The 24,999-nt window shown below is 42.2% G+C and overlaps 1 protein-coding gene across 2 annotated transcripts in view; it reads left to right on the top strand.

Annotated features, from left to right (window-relative positions):
* The first annotated feature begins 457 nt into the window (after nt 1-457).
* The window catches only part of LOC121928638 (phosphodiesterase 4D interacting protein), a 139,080-nt gene continuing 114,538 nt past the window's right edge, over nt 458-24,999 (top strand). For both annotated transcript variants that reach the window (XM_042463607.1, XM_042463609.1), the window contains exons 1-2: nt 458-549; nt 23,764-23,813. In XM_042463607.1, the coding sequence (XP_042319541.1) occupies nt 23,783-23,813 (31 nt within the window). In that variant the 5' untranslated portion in view covers nt 458-549; nt 23,764-23,782. The remainder of the gene's footprint in view (nt 550-23,763; nt 23,814-24,999) is intronic.

Consider the following 24,999-nt stretch of genomic DNA (forward strand, 5'->3'; position numbering starts at 1 on the left):
TCAGGCTATGTGGCCATGTTCTCAAAGAGTTTTCTTCCTGTTTGGTTACGCAAAGCCCCACAAAAAACTAGAGGTCATCAGTCAGCGATGCTTTGATTGTGATTTCCTGCCTGGCAGAAGGGAGGTTGGACTGGATGATGACCCTTGGGGTCTTTTCCAACGCTATGATTCTATGAATGACGCTGAGTGGTCCATGGGAATTGTCATTTATGAGGAACACTAGTGCCAAAAAGCTTTGCTAAGGGTTCTGTATGGTGTGAAAAGGGAAGAGGAGGAGGTCAATTGGGGGGGGGGGGGGTGACACCATGAGAGGCTGCCCCGGGTGGCACCAAGCCCTGCTGCCAGGAGGGGCCAAGGGGCCTGAGGAGGAGGAGGGTTTCTCCTTCCAGGGGAGGCAGCCCCGCCCAGCGAAGGGATGCTGGCGGGAGGCGGCGGGATGCAGGAGCCCAGCATCGCCAGGGATGCAGGAGGGATGCTCTGCCCAGGAAAGGCAGGCTCTGGAGGCCTCCAGCTGCTGCGGCGAGGCCCTGCCTGATCCCTCCAGGGAAGGTGAGGCTGGAGGGGCCCTGAAGGAGGGAAGGAAGGAGGGAAGGAGGCTCTCAGAGAATAGGGAAGGGAGAAGGAGGGGAAGGGGGCCTGGGCCCAAGCTGGGACCAACCGCCCCCCCCCCCCCCCCGAAAGGGGGGGGGGCAAGGACCCGCAAAAGGGGGGGGATTGGGGGGGGGGGGGGAGAAATGTAGGGAAATATAGGGGCATGAGACCCAAGGAGAGCTCAAAACCCTGGCTTGCTGGAAAGGGAGGGCCTTTGGGGATCCCTCCTGAGCAGCAGGAGGACATGGAGGACCGCGTCCGGGAAAAGGAGGACCCTTTAACCCCTATTTTTACCTGAGGGAATACCTCACTAGGAATCTCTAGGTCCTCCAGTACAATTCTGTGGTCAACATCTGCCAGAGGTTGAGCATAGAATTACGCTGCAAGGCCTACAGCTGTTTAGAGAAGTGTTTTCTAGGTCCTCCAGTGCAACGTCTGGTGGACAGTGACCATAGTAGAGTCATGCTGGAGGATTTCTAAAAAGAACCTATTATATCCATGAATAATCAACTACACTAAAGTTGAAGCCACAAATGTGGAGGGCTGGCTGTAACTTCCACCCCCTGGGCATGTGGCTCTTTGCTCCTGGCAAATGGTTCCTGCTGGGCCTCCTTTTCCCTGGGTTTCCAATAGAGGGATTTGTGTGGGGTGTGTTTGTGTCTGTCTTTGGGGGGGGGGTCTCACACAAATGGTGGGAAAGCAGCCCCTTTGGCAGCCCCCTGCCCACTGCTTTCGGGGATAGGATTGGTACAGATGCTGTGACTTTGGCCCCTGTTTGTCCAGTGACAAAAGGGAGACTTTTCAGTTTGTGAGACCCAAGGAGGTGGAGAGGAGGCCTGGAGGGGGTCTGGTCCAGTGGACAGAGAGGCAGGGGCCAGGGCTTGGCTCATCCAAGGCCTCCCTGAAGGAGGGAGGCCATTATAAAAACCCTTGCTTTGAAAGTCCACCTGGAATCCCATCATTCTGGATCATTTCTCACCCAATCTCTCACACGCTATTTGGGGGCAAAGTACTGGAGCCTCTGGAGCCTCCCAATAACAGCAGATTTAAAATCATAATACAATTCCTGTGGCTGGCATCTTCAGAGAATGCACTCTCTGAAGATGCCAGCCACAGCTGCTGGAAAAACGTTAGGAATAAACTCTTCTAGAACATGGCCACATTGCCCGAAAAACCCACAAAAACCCCAATACAATTCCTCCTGAGAATTCCCAGTTCCAGGGGTTTCTGGATGAGACAGGTTGTCTAGAGTTCATTTCAATCTGGGTTTGGGCCATGATATAGAACAGACATCTTTGGTCACCTTGGTGGGTGATGTATGCCAGGAACTAGACGGGGGAAGCATGGGCCCAAACAGACAGGCCAAAATACAGCTGCTTCAGATCACTTTGGAGGTACAGTCGGCCCTTCTTATACACGGATTTTTTATACACGGATTCAAGCATACACGGTTTGAAAATGTTCCAAAAAAGTATAAATTTACCTTGATTTTCCTTTTTTTATAAGGGACACCATTTTGCTATGCCATTATATTTAATGGGACTTGAGCATACACGGATTTAGTTATACACGGGGGATCTTGGAACCAAACCCCAGCGTATAACAAGGGTCCACTGTATGCTGTTTAAATGACACACACATGTTAAAAGGCCAGAAGCTGCACCAAAGCTGCGCTCTAGTCCTTAGGACTGGGGCATGGCTTTGGTGCGGCTCCTGGCCTCTTAGGACGCATGCATCATTTAAACAGCATACCTCCAAAGTGACACGAAGCAGCTTTGTTTTGGCCTGTCTGTTCGGGCCCCATGTGTTGGGTCTCCTCAGCAGCTCTCATTACCATCCACCATGGGGTCCTTCTTAGGCTGCCTCACTGCAATGGGACTTGAAGCCACCATTTCCAGTGGTTTTGTTCCTCCCCGGAGGGTGAGTCAATGAAGCAGGGCCTATAAGAGAAAGGTCCAGGCAGTACATTTATTATCCTTATTCTTATTATTTTATTTTATTTTATTTTATTTTATTATATCCTGCCTTTCTCCCAATATAGGGACTCAAGGCGGCGAACAGCAGATGTAAAATAATACAATTTCAAAATAATACAGCATTAAAATATATAAATATAAAATTAAAAAAACAATTAAACCATTGTAAAAGTTAAAACAGTGATGAGTTCAGATAGATAGAATATGTTAAAAATAAAAATCTTAAAATTTAATTAGCACAACAATCACAGCCCTTATCAGTTTGCAAAGGCCTGATGGCCCCCCTCCCTTACAAAAAGAAAACCTCACATCTCCCTTCCATTGCATTAGCTTTACAAAGGCAGGCATGTTGCTTTTTAGATATTTTCTTGGCTTTTACCAGGACCTGTATATTTTTCCTTTGAAATGGACAGATAATTTTAATCTGTAAAATGGGGTATATTCACTTAGGTCCATAACACGCTGCAGAAGTAATGCAATTTGAGACTGCTTTAACTGCCCTGGCTTAATGCTGGGAATTTTGGGAACTGCAGTTTTGTCTGCCACAACAAACTGCAATTCCCAGGATTTCCTAACACTGAGCCAGTGCAGTTGAATTCTGATTGTTGATCATAGCTCATATTGACACTGCAAGCAGGAAGCCTACCATTTCATTATATAATATACTATATCTTTAGGTCATTCTGGCAGGCAGAAAATAAAACATTTACAAAAGTTTATCGGTTGTCATATTCAGGTAGCCAAAGATTATGTTCAATTATGCTTTCATAATCATACAGAAAAAACTTTCTACTCTGTTTATATTTTAGCATAACCATATTTTTCTACAAAGAAGGAAAACTATAGCTTTGATTTAATGTTATACCATTATCTTTACTGAAAAGACGTAACTCCTCTCTATTTTGAAAGGACCCCCCCACCACCACCAGAGGCCAAAACCAGTCTTTTTCCGCTTTGCACAATTTCCCTCAGAGGCTCTACCTAAAAGGTGCTGGCCTGTGTTGTCCCTCAGGGTTCAGTTCTGTCCCCCATGCTATTTAACATGCCACCCAGAGTGTAAGACTAGGTCTAATAGTTTTAATTTACAGGAGGGTAGATTTCAATTGAACATTACAAGGGACTATTTGACAGTAAGAATGGTTTTGCAATGGAACTACAGTGGGCCCTCCACATTTGCTGGGGTTAGGAACACAGGACCCCATGAACGTAGAAAAACCTCAAATAAAAAAAAAACTATTTTTATCTGAGGGAATACCTCGCTAGGAATCTCTAGGTCCTCCAGTACAATTCTGTGGTCAACGTCTGCCAGAGATTGATCATAGAATTATGCTGTAAGGCCTACAACTGTTTAGAGAAATGTTTTCTAGGTCCTCCAGTGCAACGTCTGGTGGATATTGACCATAGAGTCATGCTGGAGGATTTCTAACAAGAACCTATTACTCATATCCATGAATAATCAAATCCACTAAAGTTGAAGCCACAAATGTGGAGGGCTGACCGTAATTGCCTAGGGAGGTACTGAGGTCTCCTTCTCTAGATGTCTTCAAAAAAGAGGCTGGACAGCTACTTGCTAGGGATGTTCTAATTAGAAATCCTACACCGAGATGGATGTTGAACTCAGAATTCAGTCTTAGTTCAATCAAGACAGAGGTGCTCCAGGTCAGTCAATGTCATGTACTGGCTGACTTCAGTACAGGAATAGAGGCTTCAGAAGGTTCAGAAAACTTTATCCAGAAAACCAAAGTGATTCACAGCATAACCACAGTCACAGGACTGAAGCAGTTTCAGTTGCAAAAGCTGCATTTGCACTACAGAAATAATCCAGTTTGACACTACTTTAACTGCCATGTTTCAGTGCTAAGGAATTCTGGGAACTGTAATATTTTGAGTCATTTAGCCATCTGTGTCAGAGAGCTCTGCTGCAAAAACAAATTACAATTCCTAGAATTCCATAGCATTGAGCTATGGCAGTCAAAGTGGTATCAGACTGGATTATTTCTGCAGCGTGGATGCAGCCAGAGTATATTAAAAGCACCTAGCCATTCAAATATTTCTCACACTTGCTTCCTATGTGGGGTGCAGTGGCGCAGTGGTTGAATGCCAGTACTACAGCCACAATGTTGTGAGTTTGATCCTCTAGGTTGACTCAGACTTTCATCCATTGTAAATGACTTAGACTATTTTTAAAATTAATTAATTAATAAAAAAAGATAAATGACGAGGGCGCATTACAGACTGCCAGAACGGCAGCCTCTGAGGCCCCGATCTGCCGCTTTCCAGGCCGCGGGGAAGCGGCAAAAGGTTGCTTCTCCATGGCCTGGAAAGGGGTGTCCTTGGGGCTTCATGTCCCAAGGACACCCGATGGTGGCGGGGAGGAGGAGAAAGGGGCTGCTCTGCCCCTTTCTCCCTTGCGTCCCTGGCGCAGCCGTCTAAAGGCTGCGCCAGCAATGCAAACCGCAGAAGGAGCTCTGTTTCTAGGCGCCCTCGCGCGGCACGACGACATCACAACCGTGGCGCCTCATTTGGAGGAGGCGCGGTGATGACGTAGTCATGGCGGCCCCCGTGTGGAATGGGCGCCGCCATTTTGTACGGACTCGATCCGTACTAGGATTAGAGGCATCAGGAAGGGACGCCCCTTTCTAACCCTAGTACGGACCCAGTCTGTATTATTACGCCCGTGCAGAATGGGCCGTAGACTGAGAGTGCTTAGTTCATTATGAAGCATTATAGAAATGTAAATGCTATTGCTATTTCTATTCCTGTTCCCAGGACTGCCCCTTGCTTCCTCTCTGTTCCTACCAAATTGTCCTTGGCAGTTCAAAGCACAGTTCATAGCAGGCCTGTGGTCCTCTTGTGACGGGCCAAAGGATTTTAGGCAGCCCACAAGGACTTCAACGCTCTGCCGCCACCCAGCTTTCTCCTGAGAAAGAGCCAGACTGCAGAGCAGTTTTTTGTTTTAATCCCACCTAGGAGACTGAAGCTGCCTCTGCACTGTAGAAATAATGGAGTTTGACATCACTTTAAATGCTGCAGCTCCATCTTATAGAATCACGGGATGTGTAAGTTTTACAGGCTCTTTAGCCTTCTTTGTGAAAGAGTGATGGAGCCTCCCAAAACTACAAATCCCAGGATTATGTAGGATGGAGCCATAGCAGTTAAAATGGTGTCAAACTGCATTATTTCTACAGTGTAGATGCATTGTTAGCATATCCCATCACCCCTCCAGCTGAATATGGGGTTTCCTGTGGTGAGTGCTTGTATAAATAAGTGTAAAAATCTGCAAAGTTACCCACTTCTCACATGCCTTCTTTTGAGCTAATTAATTCGCCAGCATTTAAAGTAGGCACTGCTACTGCTGGCAGTGACCCCAAGTTACCCCACATTTTTGGGTAACAGCACCTTGGCTTATTTCTATCCCCCCTGCTCCATGTAAGATCAGGTTAGAGCCCTCTGTGCATCAAGGTTTATGAATGTGGCTTCTTTGCCTGCCCTCTGCCAGTTTTTACTCCATAGATACAGTTCTGTTCTTCATCACAGGAGCCGTAATTGTAGCTAACACCAAAAATAGTACATTCCTGAGATCCCAAATTTACAGCTGCCTTTAAACCAAGACAGGGCATGGAAATCGTGCTTCCCCTTTTATCATCTCCTTCCTTCCCTCTTTGTTTAGTATGCTGCTTTATTGGGGAGGGGGATGTCGCATGGTCCTGCTACAGTTGGGTTCACAAGTCACTCGCCCAGGGTTTTTTGTTCTGTTTAAGCATGTGGAGGTCCTTTAATTTGTTAACTTGTTAGTTCAGATAAGACAAGGCACAGTGGCTGCATGTGTGGATTTGGCTGTGCGTGTGAGAGAGGGAACCTAAAGGAAAAACATTTCTGATCATAAACCTCAGAGGTTTGGTGGAATTCCTTTCTTGAATACAACAGTTTCTTTACTCCCTTTGACTGCTCAAGATGAGAGGTGGCTGGGCTGACTGTGGTTGCCTGTCTGGGCTCCACCTCCACATGGCTGTTCTCCAGAGAATCCTGAGCCAGCTGGTCATTTGGGAGGCTCCTTGTTCCAGGGTAGCACCTCCCATCTGCCCCTCATTCATGCCATATGCCTTTCTTTCTGCTTGGGATAGTTGCTGTTTTAGACCTACCACTTCAGATCAGCAAGAAGAAAGTTCGTAGCATAGAGAAAAGCCATACTGTGAGCTAGGCAGGTTCAGGGTAAAGGAAGGAATCTTCTCTGTCTCTTTCCTCCCTTACTGGAAATGAGAAGCTATTCCTCCAGAGCGTGGTAAATGGGTAAGTAGCACTTATATTCCTCCTAACCAGATATCACAGTCCATTGTATGCTGCCTTGCTGTCAATGCTTTTCAAAGCTTTTTGCAATGGCCCTCTATTCTCTGGCTTCCACAGCTTATTTTCTTTTCTTGGGTTTATCTGCCTCTAAAACTGTTCATGCATGATAATGGACTTTATCACACTGGGGAAAAAGATGGGAGCATAGCGGGAAGGTCTTAAAGTCTTTCCTGTGATCACGCGGGAAGGACGGGATCATGACAGGACAGGGATGGGATGTCCCTCGTGTGATAATGTCTTTTCTTCCAGCAATAGTATGCTGCCCAAGGTAAACCTCACCTGGTGTGAACCTCACTTAACATGATTGGAACTCGGAAGCAGCAGCTGAAAAGGCTTTCTTGTGAATCCTCCTTCCATACCCGACATGAACATCCCAAAGCCCCATACTTCAAGAGGAAGGCTGTTTTGATGCTGTTTATTTGAAGGGTGCTCTCTCTGGTTCAAAAATTTTTTTAAAAAATGTTTCCCAGTACTTTCTTTCTCTTTTACCTTGCATAGTATTATATATTTCTAGGCTGCATCCACATTGCAGAAATAATAATAATAATGATAATGATAATAATAATAATAATAAATTTATTTCAATGTCCTGCCTCTGCCAATGGATCGAAGTGGGATTACAAGCATAAAACCACAATAACATGTAGATTACAATAAAATATCATCACTTAAAATACAATTCAGGACGATAAAAAAGATAATCTGGTGGGACACTACTTTAATGTCCATTACTCAATGCTATGAATTCTGGAAATTGTAGTTGTAACTACCCTGGAGGTCTTTCAACAGAGGCTGGATGGCCATATATCGGGGATGCTTTGATTTAGATTTCCTGTATGGCAGGAGGTTAGACCTTATGACCCTTGTGGTCTCCTCCAACTCTATGATTCTGTGATTCTAATTCCTGAAATTGCAAAACATTGAGCCATGGCCATTAAAGTGGTGTCAACCTGGATTATTTCTGCACTGTGGATACAGCCCGTTCTTTTTACTGTCATAGAAATTTCAGGCTAGGAAAGTTGCTTTATATTGTTATAAGACACTTTGGAAACTTAAACTTTAAAACTTAGATTTTAATTTTTTTTTAGTGTAATATGGGAGGCACTGTCCTTCAGATTCACTTGTTTTGAATTTATTACCTGTTATAAATTGGCATCCTTCTCAGCAATATTGTTGTTCAGCCAATTATTCCCCATGTTATTTCTAAATATCATCATCATCATCATCCCATATCTCTATTCTTCTAAGAATAGAGATACAGGATAATAGCACCATAATGAGGGATGACCTCTCACAGTGCACACCTTTGATATGATTTGGTTTGGTTTCAACTTTATAAATGTTTCAAGACAGTAGGACATTTGTGCCCTGAATAATTGTGTAAAAAAGATAGTTTAAGGAGGAGCATGATGAACTACACCAGCTGAAATGCTCTCTTCTACACAAAGTTACAAGATTCCCACTGCCATGTTTTGTACCTGACAACTCTACATTTTATTAATGTCCTTCCTGTGTGGCTTTTCAAAAGGAGAGGCAAGAGGATCAATTTCTCTCCCATATATTGGAAGTCTCCTCCCCCACCCAGGAAAAAACCATGATAAAAGAAGGAAGTCAGCTAGGGCATATACCAAAGATTGGGAAAGATAGGAACATGCACAAGAGGATTTGGTTGAGAAGGATAACCAGGGAAGCAACAAAATATGGGAAACATCAGCAGCATGTTATAAGAGCAGATTCTAGAGACTGTGTCATCACTACCACCCATCCCGCCCCAGTGCTGTGGCTTTCTATTCACTTAAGAAGAAATGTTGTTGGTAGACCTGCTAGGAATAGCAAGTTGGTGAGTGGCAGGGAATGACGTGTCATAGGCATCTTAGGAATATTCCCCAAGCTGGGCTGTAAAGCTGTATTCAGTGCTGGAAGTGTGAGCCTAGTGCAACTATTCCTTTTTGTCTGCGTCTGTATTAACCTGTGTTGAGAAGACCTGTGTGTGTGTGTGGGGGGGGGGGAGCCGCCGCCGCCGCTGCTGCTGCTGCAGTGGAGCACTGTCTCATGCCTTTGTGAGATCCATCGGGGCTGCTGCCATCTACATCACATCTACTCCCACTGGGCTGTAGGGAGGGACTCCACAATCTTGCAGTTCCACTCAGCGATAAGGGTGCCAGCTCCTTTACCCTTGAATGCTGCCCTGAGGGAGGGACAACAGGGCTGAGTATCTTCTCATCCAGAAGAGCTTTTCCAAGTGCATCCTGGCAACTAAAGACTACATGTACTTTTTCCACTCTCCTCTTTTATTTTTCTGCCTGACTGTTGTTCCAGCTGTATGGCTGGCTATCAGCAGGTGCTCATGGAACCTCAGGAGAACCCAGTTTGCAGTTGCTGGGAACCATTTTGCCTTCTGCTGTTTGGCAACAGGCCAACTTTCTCCTTCCATAGATGCAGAGAAGACTACCGTGTCCTTTGCAACCAGTTGGTATAGCAGGACATTTTCATCCGTATGCCAGTTTGGCTCATTTTGCTTTGGTGCACAAACTGAGCCGCACCAGTACAGCCCTCTGAGAGTCCCTCTCCAAGGGCATTCATTGACTTGAAGAGGGAAGTGGAGACATGGCCACAAGACACCAGCCAAATGTTAGATGCCAAAGGCCCACCCAAAGCCAGACTATAGGGGACCCCTATAGAATTACATTTCTATATTATGTAGATGCTAGCCATGGCCACCAGAGTAACAGGACTTTAGGACTGGTGTGCTCAATGAGTGGGAAAGAAGAGAGGCTCGGATAGGAATTCAAAAGACACTGGGAAAGGGGTAAGATTTCTTTCCACGTGTTAGATCCTAAATAACTCATATGCAGGCTTACCATCTGTGGACTCAAGCTCATGCGGATGGCAAGCCCTGGATATTAAAATGGTGTGCGCAGGAGCACACGGCCATAGCAAACAATGGGACTTGAGGTCCCACATTGTTTTCCATATGCAGGGTGGTCCAGAACAGATCACTTTCCCTGGTTTGTTTGATGCCTCATAATATCTATGTCTATGTACTTCAGTACAACTTTTCAGCCTTCTTGCCTAGTACTCACGTAGACAATACCACATCAATACCACATTCCACTTTATCTGTTATGCCTGCCTCCTGTAGAGTCCTGCCCATTTTTAGTTTAGGGAGGGGTATTTTGACTTCTCAGCCAGATAATTTAAGCCTCACTAAGCAATAAATGCCACAGTAGACAGCCAGAGCAGTAAAATAGAGATTTAACAGTGGAGTGTGGTATTGCAGTCACTAAGGGGTTGTGTAGACAGCCCTGAAGGGCGGTCTGCAGCCGCCCCTTTTACCGCCAGATCGGGGCCATGGCAACCGCATGCCATGGCCCCAACCTGGCCTTTTCCAGGGCATGAAAAGGAGTCACTTAAAAACAGCACCTTTTTGTGACCTGGAAAGGGCGCCATAGCCATGGGGCTTTACAGTGCCCCTTCAGTGCTGCATTGTGCAGACACAGTGCTGGAGGAGCATCGTAAAGCCATGTGCCATGCAGTGCGGCGCACGGTGTCACACCACCCTGGGGACGGAGCCGGAGTGTGTGTTGTGTAGATGCTAAGCCTCTCTGCTACCCCCTAGCCAGTCTTTCAGGCCAGTCTGTACAGGGCCTAAGTTAGGTATCTAGAAATAATGATGTTTTCTAGAAATAAAGATTCCCATCATCCCTCACAGACTCACACCTGCCTTATAATCATGGAAGTCTGACAGTTTAGCTATAATATAATGTTAGCTCCTTTCCAGAAGACTCAGTATAGCTCTAGCTGCTATACTGAATCATCTGAAAAGAAGCTGGTATTCTGTCTGTGGTTTGAAGAAGGCTTCTTGGCATGCTCCTGACTATCCGTTGAGTCTATAATCCCCTTATTGATTGTAATCGAGCCACATTGCCACATCCCTCCCAAGGGTTGATCTAGTTTCTCTTGCTTTCTGTGCAGCTCTTCTATTGAGCAGAGGAAGAGAGAATTTGAGTACTAAATTGATTTAACATAAGGGGTCATTCATTTCCATCCTGACCTTCCCATCTGCTGACCACTCATTTATTTGCAGAAGGATAGTGGTGACTGAATACTCCATCCTTGCTGCATGTATGCTTGTTTATGCTACAGGTTATCACTGTTTGAAGCAACATTGTTGATAAGTAAATTATCGGTATAATTTTAGAGTCAGAGAGTAGTGAGGCACCTGGGCTGTACTCATCCACATGGCTGTGGCAGGTTTTCTGAAGACCACCATTTCCAAAGGAGTTGCAATGGAAGGTTTTGAATATGGGAAACAGCACAACACAAAGATATCATCTCTTACCATCAAGTCAGTGAAACCTCCCGTAATGTGGAACAAGATCTAACTTTAAGAAATCCTCACATTTAATTTACTAATTTAAATCATGAACTGTATAGTCCCAGTTTAAGTGTGTTTGTGTATCTGTGTTTTGGTAACTACTCATCCTCTACATCTGAAGGGAATTGATTGGTTTCAGATGTAATATCTGAAATAAACAGATCTGAACTGCATCCAGAGATTTGTGGTGTTAGGGAGTGCAAGCAGTGGTTAGAGATCCTGATTAAGCAGCTAAGACCCTGTACAAACGGGCCTTTTAGCATGTCCTGGCGATGTGCTAGGGTTGCCTTGGGACGCTGTTTCCAGACACCCCACAACCCTAGGACGTCACAGCTGTGCTGCGCCATATACACAGCACGCACAGCTGTGACATCACTGCTGCGCACCATCCAGATGGGTGTGCGCGGCAGTGGTGTGCTCGCGCTGCCTCAGGCAGTTTGCAGCGGCACTAAAAGGAGCTGCTTTTCAACGCTCCTTTTCTTTCCGCGTAGCCGCACCACGCAATTTGGTTGCTGCAGCGCGGTTACGTGGAAAAGAGAGGCAGCTCTCAGCCACCTCTTTCTGGTGGTCTGTATCCCGCCAAGGATTCCAATGGCTTGGAGGAACAAGCTAAAGGCTTTATTATAGGAACTCCATTCTAAAATAGGAAAATTACTCAGGGTGCTAATCTAATCTAGCTTCATTCTAGGGAATCAGTTCAGTAAATAAAATAGTGAATTTCTGAGCAAGGAGAGGCAGGAAAAGAAGAGGTGGCACAACATCCCTAAATTATCAGTTTACATCACAGAGAGATCAGGATAAGTAGACAAGAAGGGAAGACACTTTGGGTCACTCAGAGCTTTATCACATGATAGGTTTGTTGCACAATTGCATTGGCTTGGTTCTGTGTTTGATCTTTTCTTATCATGCGACATTGTGACTATTCCATTGTTGCACTTCATTGCCATTGTTACTGGATTGCATATTTTCATTGATGGGGAAATCCATTAATAGACTCACTATCACTGCTATTCAGTTATTGCTTCTGGTGCAATTGTTTCATTTTGTTGCAGGTCAGATATTCTAGCCATCCTGTGGTGTGAGAGGGCATGGTCCTCCTCTTCTCCCGCTCCCCCTTTTCCCCCAAGCAGTGTGAAGTCACTCCACTTCCACAGTCTAAATAAAGCAGAAATCATGGTGCACAGAAACATTCCTTTTGCTCCATTTCCTGGTATTGTTTTTTTTTAAATATTTTGGTATAATTGCACAATTATGCTGCTGTGACTGGTTGCCAGCATGCCACAATTCCACAATTACAGCAAAACAATTTTTTTAAAAAAATACTGTGTAATGGAGTAAAAGCAACCAATTTTAAGCAACAAATACATAAACGCACTATGCAAATATATAAATGAGATAGGCAGATTATGAGTCACACTGAGTGTGTGTATGCTATCAATCAGAAGCACTAAATGGTAGCAGGTAAAGGTGTCAAACAACGCAATTGCAAAAATAAATAAATAAATAGTGCACATGCACTATGTAGGGTGGACATCGGGAGGAAGTTGGGGTCAATAAGGCAGTGTGGAAGACTGATTGCAGGAACATGGATCAACAAAGTGGTACTGTAGTGCTATTGTAGAGAAAGTGTGGCAGTGATTGTTTTCGTACTGCTGTGTTTCTATTTGCTTAAACACAATTGCTGCAAGACAACAGGTTGGTGTGATAAAGCCCTAATTTTATCAAACCCTATTATGATCGCCTTTTCTGAGGCATTCTTAAGGTCAGTGCTAAGTGTTATTGCACTTCTTACATGTGAAAGGCTCAGAACAGCTTTAGAGGCAGAGAGGTACAGATGCTAAGATGAACTGCTTTTTGTTTCTGGTAGTCCATGTTCCAAGAAGGGAATCTTGTTTCAGCCTACTTTCCTGCTTCTTGTTCAGGTGGGATCAGTATTACATTCAATACATGGGATATGTTTGCGCTATTAAGCTTCAGACTTGTAGAGAGAAATGTTATGGTGAGAGAGTATAAGTCTATACTGACATGGCAAATCAGAGAAAGGCCTGGTACAGACTGCCCCAAAAGGGCAGGCTGGCGGCGGCCTGTTTGCCTGTGGAGGGACTCTGCAGCAGCCAAACGGCCTGGCATCCCTCTGCCCCAAAAAGAACCCGGAAAAACCGGGTTCTTTTTAGGATGGCTCATGACGTAAGCAATGCACAGCGACATCTATATGCTGCACGTCACTTACATCATCATGGCAGTGCCATACTGCTTTGGGCCCATCTGTCCCGGGCCTAAAATAGCAAACTACTCCTTTGCCTAAAGCCTAGTAGTAGTTTTACATAGCTTTAACAGGAAGTTGGGCATTTTTTGAAAAAAGAAAATCTATCCCCTCCTACACATAGCTTCCTTGACCACATCCAGAGTCCGTTATTTCAACACTCTTCAAAATGAAGAGTGTAAAATGGAACAATGAGAGTATTGGGCATGGCTGATGTTTAAATTGCATAACTCTGTTGTTGCACCTGTTTTGAGGATATGCTTTCTTTCCAAGCCCAGCTCAAAAGTGCTGCCTCTCACTTTTAAAGACCTAAGTCTAGGCTGCTGGATCTTTTCTCTGAAATGGGTTGCATTCCCTGGGAATAATCTGTCAGAGGCCTTATACTGGCATTTAGTAGCAGGCTGGGCCAAGGATCAAAGTGGGCACGACAACTCCGTTCCTCTCTCCGTCTGCCATCCCTCTCCTTTCCTTCACTCTCTCCTTTTTGATGATCGCTTTCATTGTTGCTCTGACTCTTTCTGACCTTTCTTTGGCCTGAGACAGATGGGCTAAAAGTGGTGTGCCGCCGCCGATACTAGGGTTCTGGGCATGCGTGCATGACACAAGCACGGTGCCGCATCCACACCTCTGAAATCACTCTTTCCAGAGGTCTGAATTGTTTGTACTTGGTTTTGTGGAATTACACTAAATGCCACACACCTGAGACATTGGCCCAGTACAGACTGCCAGGACGCGATGTCCTGATGGCGATAGTAGGGCTTGACAGCAAGCACCAAACAGACACTGCCAAGCATCGCCATTACAGCGCCGCGCCTCCACATGGGGGCGTGTGTATGACGTGTGGACGTCACAGCGCCCACATGTCATGTACAGGATTAGATGTTGTAAGGGCTGCGATTCAGCCTTTACGACGTCCCAATAAGGAGCTGCTCTAGGCGGCTTCTTTTTTGGTCCACAGCGTTGCCGCATGATTTGGTTGCTGCGGCAATGCTGCGGACCAAAAATGGGTGCCTAAAGACCAACCGGAAAGGGGTGGTCTGTACTGTCCCTAAGAATCACACACACACACACACACACACACACACACACACACACACACACATTAATTTCACGTAATTTTCATACATTCTTTGTGTTTTTCTTAAAATTAATTTCTATATAACACCGAGTTTGTTATTATTTTCTCTTTTACTTTTACTTTTACTTTCACTCTATCCCACCCTATCCCACAAATCTTTTATATTGTTTATTTATTCGTTTGGCACATGTTTGAGCAAATTCTGTCTGTATTCTTTTTCTCCTCTGTTCAAAGAATAGTTTACACAATTTATGTATCAAATCTGTGAATAACAATGTGTGTGTGTGTGTGTGTGTGTGTGTGTGTATACACACAACCATATCTAACACTGATCTATTTAGATATGCATAGTGTGTCATCTATTAGTCTATTCTGTTTTTACCACTTTTTTCTGGATACTTGGTGAATAAAGCGGATGCAAACAAATGTTGTCTATTTGTCTATCATTAACCTTAATGTTTTATCATATTGAGTAAAGATTTAGGTGAAGTCATTTACTTAATATGATTCCTACTGAAGTAATCTAATTTAGGATTAGTAATAATAATATCTAGGTTAGTTTATGTATAACAGAAGTAGAGCCGTTAAATTCAGCTTTTGTGTGTTATCCAGTAGTCTTTACAAAAATTTCTGAATCTATCCCAGTCTTTATCAGAGTCTTCCATCCATTTTCCATTTTTATAGTTTGTCAGTCCATCAAGCTCTATGATATCTAAACTTTTCTTTAACCATTCATCTGTTGATGGAGTCTCTTTCTCTTTCCATTCTTTTGTGAAGACCATTCTAGCAGCTGTTATTAAATACAATAATATTCTTATGTGTTTCCTTTCTCCCCCCCCCCATCATGTTTAGCAAAAAACTTTCCGGTTTAAATTTCATATTGATGTGCAATATTTTTTGGATCAAATTATGATTTTTTTTCCAATAAGAGTTTGCCTTCAGACAGGTCCACCATAAATGATATAATGTTCCTTCATTTTTGAAACATTTCCAGCAATTACTTTTTTCTTTCTTTTTCATCTTAGCTATTTTATTGGGGGAGAGATACCATTGGTGAATCATTTTGTATAGATTTTCTTTCACATCCATTGATAAAGTCAATTTCAAATATTGACCCCATGCTCTTTCCCAATTTTCTAATTTAATGGTATGGCCAATATTCCTGGCCCATTTAATAGTGCATTCTTTAACCGATTCATCTTCAAATTCTTTTCAGTAGTAAGTAGTAAAGCTTAGAGATGATGGACTTTTTTGATTTAAATATGATTTCGTCTAGTTCATTTTCATTGTTTGTTATACTTTCTAGTTTTAAGTCAATTTTGAATCTTTCTTTAATTTGTCTGTATGGGAACCAGGAACATTTATGTCCGTTACCTTCTAACGTTTTATATGTTTTTAGAGTTGGTGTTTTGTTTTTCTATTTGATTATATCCGAATATCTTAGTGGAGTTCCTGTGTCCGTTGAAATTTCAATTTTCCAAGCTTCTTGTGGGGAAGCCCAGCTCGGTATTTGTCTATAAAATTTAAATTTGATTTTATTCCAAACTAATAAGAGTGATTTCCTGATGACATGGTCTTTGAATTGTTGATTAACTTCTGATCTTCTGTACCAAAGATATCCATGCCATCCATATATTTTATTAAAACCTTCCAAATTTAGTGTTTTTTTTAATCTGTGAGTCTGATCCAGGGTGTTAACCCAATAAGGGTGCATGCATAATAATATATTTTTAGGTCAGGAATCCCAAAGCCGCCTCTTTCTTTTGCATCTTTCATTATTTTCCATTTTATCCTTGGTTTTTTTTCCAGCCCGCACAAATTTTGAAATTTCATTTTCCCATACTGTAATTTAAATATTCTTTCATTTTGGTAAATTTTGGAATAGAAACATAAATTTAGGTAAAGTGGGCATCTTGCTTGATGCGATTCTACCCATTAAGGATAAATTTAAGTTTTTCCATTTGTGTAACTCCTCTTTTATTTTTTTCCATATAGCGATATAATTATTGTTGAATAATTCAGAGTTCTTTTTTGACAATACAGTTCCAAGGTATTTCGTTTTCTTACAAGTTTGACAGCCTGATTCCTTTTTGATTGACTCTACCTCTGTTCTTGGTATGTTCATTGTTAAGATATTAGATTTTGATTTGTTAATTTTCAAACCAGCATATTTATCAAATTATTGGATTTCTGCCAACACTTTCTGTATGCTTTCTGATGGCTCTCCCACAATTATAGCTAGATCGTTCACATACCCTCTAACTTTATATTCTGTATTTTTAATTTTGGTCCCTTTTATTTCTTTGTTATTTCTTATTTTGTTAAGCAGAATTTCTAAGGCCAAAATGAATAACGGTGGGGATAACGGGCATCCTTGCCTCGTTCCTCTCATAATTTGAAACAGTTTTGACAATTCACCATTAATTATAATATGTGCATTTTGAGTGTTATAAATTGCAGATATCCAGTTAGTAAACGTGGTTCCTAAATCCATTGTTTCTATTACTCGAATCATAAATTCCCAATTAATAGAGTCAAATGCCTTTTCCATGTCCAGAAATAGAATTGCTGTGTTTTTCGTAGTATTCAATTATCATTGTTCTTATATTTGGTCTTAAATTTCTATTCGGTAGAAATCCGCATTGATCTTCATTAATTGTTTCTCGGAGAATTTTTTAAAAATCCTTTGGCCAGAATCAATGCAAATAATTTATAATCCAAATTTAGTAGTGAAATGGGTCTGTAGTTTTGTGGCTCAGTGGATTCTTTATTGAGTTTCAAAATAAGGGTTATGTATGCGTTTGTCCATGATTTTGGTATTCCTTTTTGTTTTATTGCATTGAAGGTTGTATATATTAATGGGGGTAATTCTTCCTATAGTTTCTTATAGTATGGTGCTGTAAAATCGTCTGTCCCCAGAACTTTTCCTATTTTCATTTCTTTAATTCCTTCAACTATTTCCATCATTGTAAAGTTAGCGTTAAGAGCGTCTCTCTGTTGACTGTTGATTTTATTTAAACCATATTTTTTACTGTAAAGTCCACATTCTTTCTCAAAATTTTTACTTGGCTTTTTCCCCTGGTAGAGATTGTTGAAGTAGTTTTCAAATATTTTTTGAATTCTTTTTATATTAAGTGTTAAATTGTTCCTGTCTTTCATTTCCAAAATCATCCTTTTCTCTCAATCTTTCCTTAATTTATATGCAAGTAATTTACCAACTCTGTTTCCTGATTCAAACTGTCTTTGCTTAATTGCTTTAAGTTTTTTCCCCTATTTGTTCTGTTGTTGTTTCTGCTAATTCATTTTGTAATAGTTTAATTTGATCTAAAATTTTTGTAATTTTTAGGTTCTCAGTCTTCTGGTGTTTTTTCTTATTTCACTCTATATTTTTCTGTATAAAGAAATCTCGCATTACTGCCTTAGAGGCTTCCTAGACATTTAGAATATCTGTCCCTTTGTTTACGTTTTCTGCTATATAGAATTTCAACTGTTCTTTTGCTCGTTTTAAGTTTCCCTCATTATTTAATAGATAGTCATTGAGTCTCCACGTCCTTGCTTTCTTTTCTCTTTTGAATTTTAGCATTATCAGGTTATGATCTGATATCTTTTTTGATAAGATTTCTACTTCTGTTATTTCTTTGTAAAGAGCTGAAGATACTAAAAAAAGTCGATTCTTGAAGCTGATTTATGAATTTCTGAAAAATAGGTAACTTCTTGAGATTTTATATGTTGAGTTCTCCAGGGATCCAGTAAGGAAAGTATATCTGACATTTCAAAAAAGATTTGTGTCAGCTTACCTTGATCTTTTTAAAAAAAAATCCTGGATGATCCTCTATCAATCAATGGATTAATGACCCCATTCCAGTCCCCCATAAATACCATATTGTCATAGTTCAGTTGTATTACTTTATTGAAAAGTTCTTTATAAAATTTAGCTTCATTTTCTAATGGGTCTTATAAATTTATTATCAAAATTTGTTTTCCCTCAACATTTATTTCCACTCCTATATACCTCCCCCCCTCATCTTTTAGTACTTCTTTCGCTAAAATATGATTAGACACGTATATTGCTACACCATTTTTCTTCTTTTTCCTTGCCATGACGAACAGTTGTCCTAGTTTGGAGTTTTTCAAATATTTTATATCCTTATCCCTAATTTGTGTCTCTTGTATACTTGTTATTTCGGCTTTTTCTTTTTCAAGAAGGTGAAAAATTTGTTTTCTTTTGTGGGAGGAGTTCATTCCCCTTATGTTCCAGGAAATGATTTTATTCATTATGTTTTATCCAATATAGATTTATTTGGAAAAGAGTCTGATTTTGGAGTCCCAAAATTTATTTATTCAAATTGCCTCTAATTCTTCTAATTCTTCATCATCTTCGATATTTAGTCCTCCTGCTGCTTCTATTTGAGTGTCTAGATCATCTTCCTCTTTTTCATCTGTCTTTTCTTCCACATCTCCTTCATTATTCGCTTCGTCTGTTAGTTTCTTCTTTTTTTCTTGTTTGTCTTGATTTTTCTTGATTTTTCTCATTTCTTCTTCTTTGTCTTCTTTGTATTTTCTGATTTTTGCCAAAAGTATTTTTGCTTTATCAATTGTATTTATTTTGTATGTCTTCTCATTCCATGAAACAGTCACACCTTCTGTTGTTTCCCATCTAAATCTAATGTTTTTGTTTGTAACTGTCGAGTGAGGAAGAAATAGTCTTTTCTTCGCCTGAGTACAATCGGGGGTACATCTCTGAAAATTTTGATGATGGATTCGTTAATTCTTAGTTCTCTTCCATAACTTGCTTCTATTAGTCTGTCACTCATTCGTTCCCGAGTAAGATAAACAATAATATTGCTAGGTAGTTGTTTTATCCTAGCTATTGTTGAGTTAACACGAAAGATCTTGTCTGTTTCCAAATCCATTACTTCTAGAGGGATATCTGTTACTTCTGCTAAAAATTGAATTATTATATCATAAATATCTTCATTTGGGTCTTCTTCAAGACCTCTTATTTTCAGGCATTTTTTCTTACTGTTCACTTCTTTTCTTAAGTTGTTTTCTGTCTCTTGTTTTTGGGTGTTTTCTAAGACTTTAGTTCATTTTTCTAAATCCTCTGTTTTACTTTTGAGTTGAGTAATTTTTGTATGTGCTTCTTTTAAATCCTCCGTTAGGGATTGAATGGTTGATTTTAGTTCATCCATTTCTTTTTTGAAATCTTTTCTAATGTCTTCTCTGCATTTTACTACTTCCAGCCTAAAGTTTCTCTCCATCTTTTTGATTGCTTCCAGAATTTTTGTATTTGTGTCCGGCATTTTCAATTTTGTTAATGTGCCGCTTGCTGCTTGTAGTTTTTGTGTAGTATTTCTAGTCTTTGTGACATCTTTGTGAATATTTTAACCTGCTTTTAAACAGTTCAGATCAGATTTAGTTAGCGTATCATTAATTGTAAATCAGATACCCCCAGGTAATCAAATTACAATATCACAATTGATTAACCAATTAATTAACTTCTCATGTCTACCCGTAAAGAAAAAAAAGTAAACAAGGGTTTTTTTATCCAAGTATCACTCAGTCACGTGTTATTAACTAAATATATTAGTCTTAGAGTCACTATGTTCTATAATATATTATTTCTGTCTGTCTGAGATACAGTTAGAGTCCTCTAATAGTTATAATGACTTCCTCCTAAATCCTCTAACCCAGTATAGTTTAATGTAAGTCCTCTTTATATGTGTTGTTTAATGTAGCAAATTGTAACTCCCCTTTTGTCTTCTGTCTAAGGCCCTTTACAGACTGCCCAAAAAGGGTGGTCTGCCGGCGCCGCTAGCTGCTGCGTCTGGGAACTGCAGCAGACAAACCGCGCGATTCCCAGATGCAACAAAAAAAGAAGCTGCAAAATGCAGCTTCTTCTTGTGGTGCGGAAATGGCACCGCTAGTCGCCAATGGCGCACTCGCGGCGTCATTTCCGTTGTGTGACGTGCAGGCACTAGGCGTCCGCGATGTCAAAATGGCGGTGCCCGTGCAGAATGGGTGCTGCCATTTTGTATGCTCTTGGCACGTACTAGGGTTAGGGGGGTCCGGAAAGGACGGCCCTTTCTAACCCTAGTACGTGTGCGGCACGTACTTTTTGCCCGTCTGTAACGGGCCAAAGATATGCTTATTTCTTTGTATAAATGTCGTCTCAATCCCAGTGTTCTGTACTAACGCACGCCTTCTAGCTCTTCTTAATATTTCAGTCTTTGTCCCTCTATTTGTATCAATGTTGTCTCCTCCCCAGTCCGCTATTCCGATGCACGCTTTCTTATTCCCCTTAGAATCTAAGTCTCTGTCCCTCTCTTTGTATCAGTGTTGTCTCCTCCCCGTCCTCTGATCCGACGCACTCTTTCTTGTTCTGCTTGGAATCGGAATCTCTGTCTCTCTTTTTGTATCAATGTCGTCTCCTCACCAGTCCTCTGATCGACACACGCTTTCTTGTTCTCCTTGAAATCTGAGTCTGTGCCTCTCTTTTTGTATCAATGTTGCCTCCTCTCCAGTCGTCTAATCTGACGCATGCTTTCTTGTTATAATTAGTGTATAAATCACTATCACTCTGTATTATATCAATATCTTTCTCTTTTTTCTTCCTCTGTCTGGCACAGCCCCTTTAATTCTCCTTAATAAGTGAGTCTCTTTTTCTCTATCTCTGTCCTCCAAATGCCGTTGAATCTAAACCATCTGCTCCCCAGATCTCATTTTCCACATAACCTCTCTTGAGAGTCTTTTAAATACAATGGTTTTCTATCCAGCTCTCTGGGGTTCCTGTTTCTTTTTGCGGGGTTAGTGATCATTAATATGCTAAATATTATTAACGTCCTCCATAAAGGTTACTCCGCCATTTTATTAGTTTCATTTGCTATACATTAAGTAATCAGATCCTCTTGCATCTGTCACTTCTTTCATCAGATCATCCCAAGTTCTCAATATCTGGATAGTTAGGTCACTAAAGGTTATATTCTTCCAAATATTTTGTGAATAGTTATTTCCTTTAAAGCAACTTCTCCCAAATGGCTTTTAAAGCAGCAGATCGAAGCACATTCCTCCTAGCGCGGCCTCTGCGCAAGGGAAAGTCTCCATTAAACCCGAACATCAGGTTCTAAAGTTTATTAGATTAGTGGCACAGATTCTACTAACAGAATTTTACAGGTTGCCAAACTTACTTCTTATAGTCTTTTGCTTCATTGAATTTAAAAGTCGGTAAGGACTCAGTTCTTGGAGCTCCAACTGTGGATGCAGTACATCCGTAGTCACATACCCTTCTGGCTCTGGCAACTTTCTCCTCTCCCACTCTTACTGCCAGCTGGGAGGGTCTGTCACCGACCCCTGTGGACCCGTCTGAACTCCGTTTATCAGCGGGGTCTTTTGCAGAGCATGGAGAGTCTCTCTCTCAAGTCTGCCACACCTCAGTTGGCCAGATCAGGATCCTGCTCAGAGATCCCGCTGTTCTCTTCTCACCATTTTACCGGAAGTTCAAGAATCACATATATTTAAATCTATGGCCCTTTGGCAGAAAGTTGTACATCTCTGCCTTGAATGGTTTGGGAGCTGGGCACCTGAAAGACCCTTTTCTCCAACAGTTCTGCCTTCCTGCTTAGGCCATGAAAGACCTTGCTCAGTGTTTCAATTGGTCAGTACACCAGAATCAGGATAGGACCTTGCTTGCTGAGGCATTCTGGCTATGGAACTTTGTGCCTGAGAGGTTCACATGGCTGTATCTCTGACTGCAATACCTTGTAAAACTGTTTTATTTTTGGAGTTTGCTTTTAACCTAGAGATCTGAGACATGTTTTTGTACCTACCTCCCCTGAAATTTTACTGATTGCTTTTATACCATTTTGTTGTTTGGTTTTTAACTAAAATGTTTGTGCTTTCATTGTTATGAAAAAGTGTGGGATGTAAATATATTAATAAATAATGGCCTGATATGTTTCAAGTTATGGTCACCTTTATCTGTGAGTAATTCTCATTTGGGACACCTTCTGGGCAGACGTACATTGGTTTTGCATTGAGTGCAATTAATATGGGTTTTAAATTTAAATCATTATACAAACATAAAATCACAACCAAACTAGTTTCAGAGTTTTGTGACTGTTTCAGGATTAACAATTTTATTATGGAATAAAACCTTATGCTCTGTAGTTCACTGGATAGCATCTTATACTAAAATGTGTTCATCTTTGAGGTACCTCCTTTGTGGGGGTTGCTCCAAAGACTAACATTGTCACCTCTATCAGAAACTCATCGGTAGTAGCAATAATATTTTATCCAGCTGTCATGTAAAATTCTAGCTCTGAGGTGTGTAACCTGTGGTCTGTGAGCTGCATGTGGCTCCTCTTTTGGCTTCTGTGGAATTTCAGCAGTGCAGCAGCTAAACATACCACATCCAAATGCTAAAATAAATGGGGAATAGGAACTTTGTTCTAGAGTGGATCACTTTAAATCACCTTCTCAAAGCCCTTGGGAAGTACAACCAACTTTTAAAGTATCTAATGAAGTCAATTTCCCCCTTTCCAATTGAAACACACTCAGAGGCATTGCTAGTAGGGTTTAGGGGGTGCGAACCACACTGGGTGGTGGGAAGGTTGCTCACTGTCCTTCCAACCCACCACAGTCCCCCACTGCCAGCCGGCGTTCCTCTGCAAAAGGGGGGATGAAGGGGCAAAGAAAAGGAAGAAGATGCTGCTGGCACCACTGTTACAGAGCAGGAGGTGGAAGGTGAAGCAGCAGGAGGAAGGGAAGGATGATCTGTGTCCCCCCTTCCTCTTCTGACAGCTTTACTGCCCTCCTCAGCCAAGCCAAACTGTCTGCCAGTGTCATACCTCCAAGCTGTTGCCCCCCCAACAGGCTGCCAGCTGGGCAGGAAAGGAAGGTGCTGGCGGTGGCACCTGCCTCCACTTGACCGCAAGATGTGCATAATCCCAGATGACAACGAAATTGAACAACAAAATATCCAAGTAGCTTATCAAGTTCCCCATATCAGAACACTCTGGAGAAAACATGGAGTTATTTTGACCTGCGTGAAAGTATGGGTGAGCAAGAGGGGAAGCACTGTTTTAGATGCTCCTAAAACTTGAATGCTATACCAATATGTTTTTCTTCTCAGGGAAGAGACCAAGGACAAGATGGTTCCCAGAAGTGGGAAGACAGTGATGGGTAAGACTCCTTCTTCATGCTCTTGGGGTGACACTTTCCTTAATATTTAATCCAGATTGAAGATGCCATTTACAGGAGTTCACACCCATTCTAGCATTAATCCATCATGATAGCATGGCAGTAGATGCTCTACTGTTGGTAATTTTTATTGTCCTTCTGGCGGGTTACAGACGGGCAAAAAGGGATGTACTCATGACGTCATGAAGGTAGAGCCTTCAGACGGTCTTTACCTGAATGCCGTCATGAACACGCCCCCCGCACGCCCCAAGCGGGAAGAAGCGGCATTAAAAAGGTGCTGCTTTTTTCCGCTTCTTTTTGATTTGCGGCGTACCTGCGCAGCTCCGTCTGTAAGCCCCTGCACCGATACGTCAGACTTGCTACGCCGCAAATATAAGTTGCCAGTTTAAAAGCTCCGTGTCAGCTGCGTCCCATAATGGGTCGGGGTCCCGGGACATGCGTGGTTTGCAGCCAAGCTTTAATTGCAACGTCCGCTGCCATGGAGCTGAGGCACAGCTGCGGCGCATTTTAAGCCTCGTAACCCTAACCCTAGAGCCACTTGTGCGCATGCGTTGCTAGAACCGCGGGAAGTTGTAACTTTTGCCGGTGGATGTTTTGGTTGTAGAAAGTGATAAGGGAAAGTTTGGGATTTAAAGTGACCCCCTACACACATTCCTGCGCCATTTTCACCTGGGAACGGGCACAGTTTGGCTGCTCCTGGCACAGCTGTGTGGCGGCTCCCCTTTGCCACCAGGCAGGATGGCTCAGCCATCCACCAGCACCCCGAAAAAAGGCAAGGGGACATCTTGGTCTCATACTGAGACGGCTGACATTATAGCTATATGGTCCCAGAAACTGGAGTAACTGCAGAAACTGGAGCAGTCCTACCTGAATGCTGACACATATCGAGAAGTGGAAGAAGCCATGAGAGCTGCTGCATCGGTACACCAGAATTGCTACGCCGCTACTTTAAGTTGCCCATTCAAAAGCTCCGTCGCATAGTGAGTTAGGGTCTTGGAACATGCGCAGTTTGCAGTCAGGCTTTAATTGCAACGTCCGCTGCCATGCAGCTGTGGAAGCTGAGGCACAGCTGCGGCGCATATTAAGCCTCGTAACCCTAACCCTAACCCTAACCCTAGAGCAACATGTACGCATGCGCTGCTTGGAAAGTTTGGACTTTAAAGTGCAC

This window comes from Sceloporus undulatus, chromosome 4 (genome assembly GCF_019175285.1).
Source record: "Sceloporus undulatus isolate JIND9_A2432 ecotype Alabama chromosome 4, SceUnd_v1.1, whole genome shotgun sequence".
In the NCBI taxonomy this organism is placed as follows: Eukaryota; Metazoa; Chordata; class Lepidosauria; order Squamata; family Phrynosomatidae; genus Sceloporus; species Sceloporus undulatus.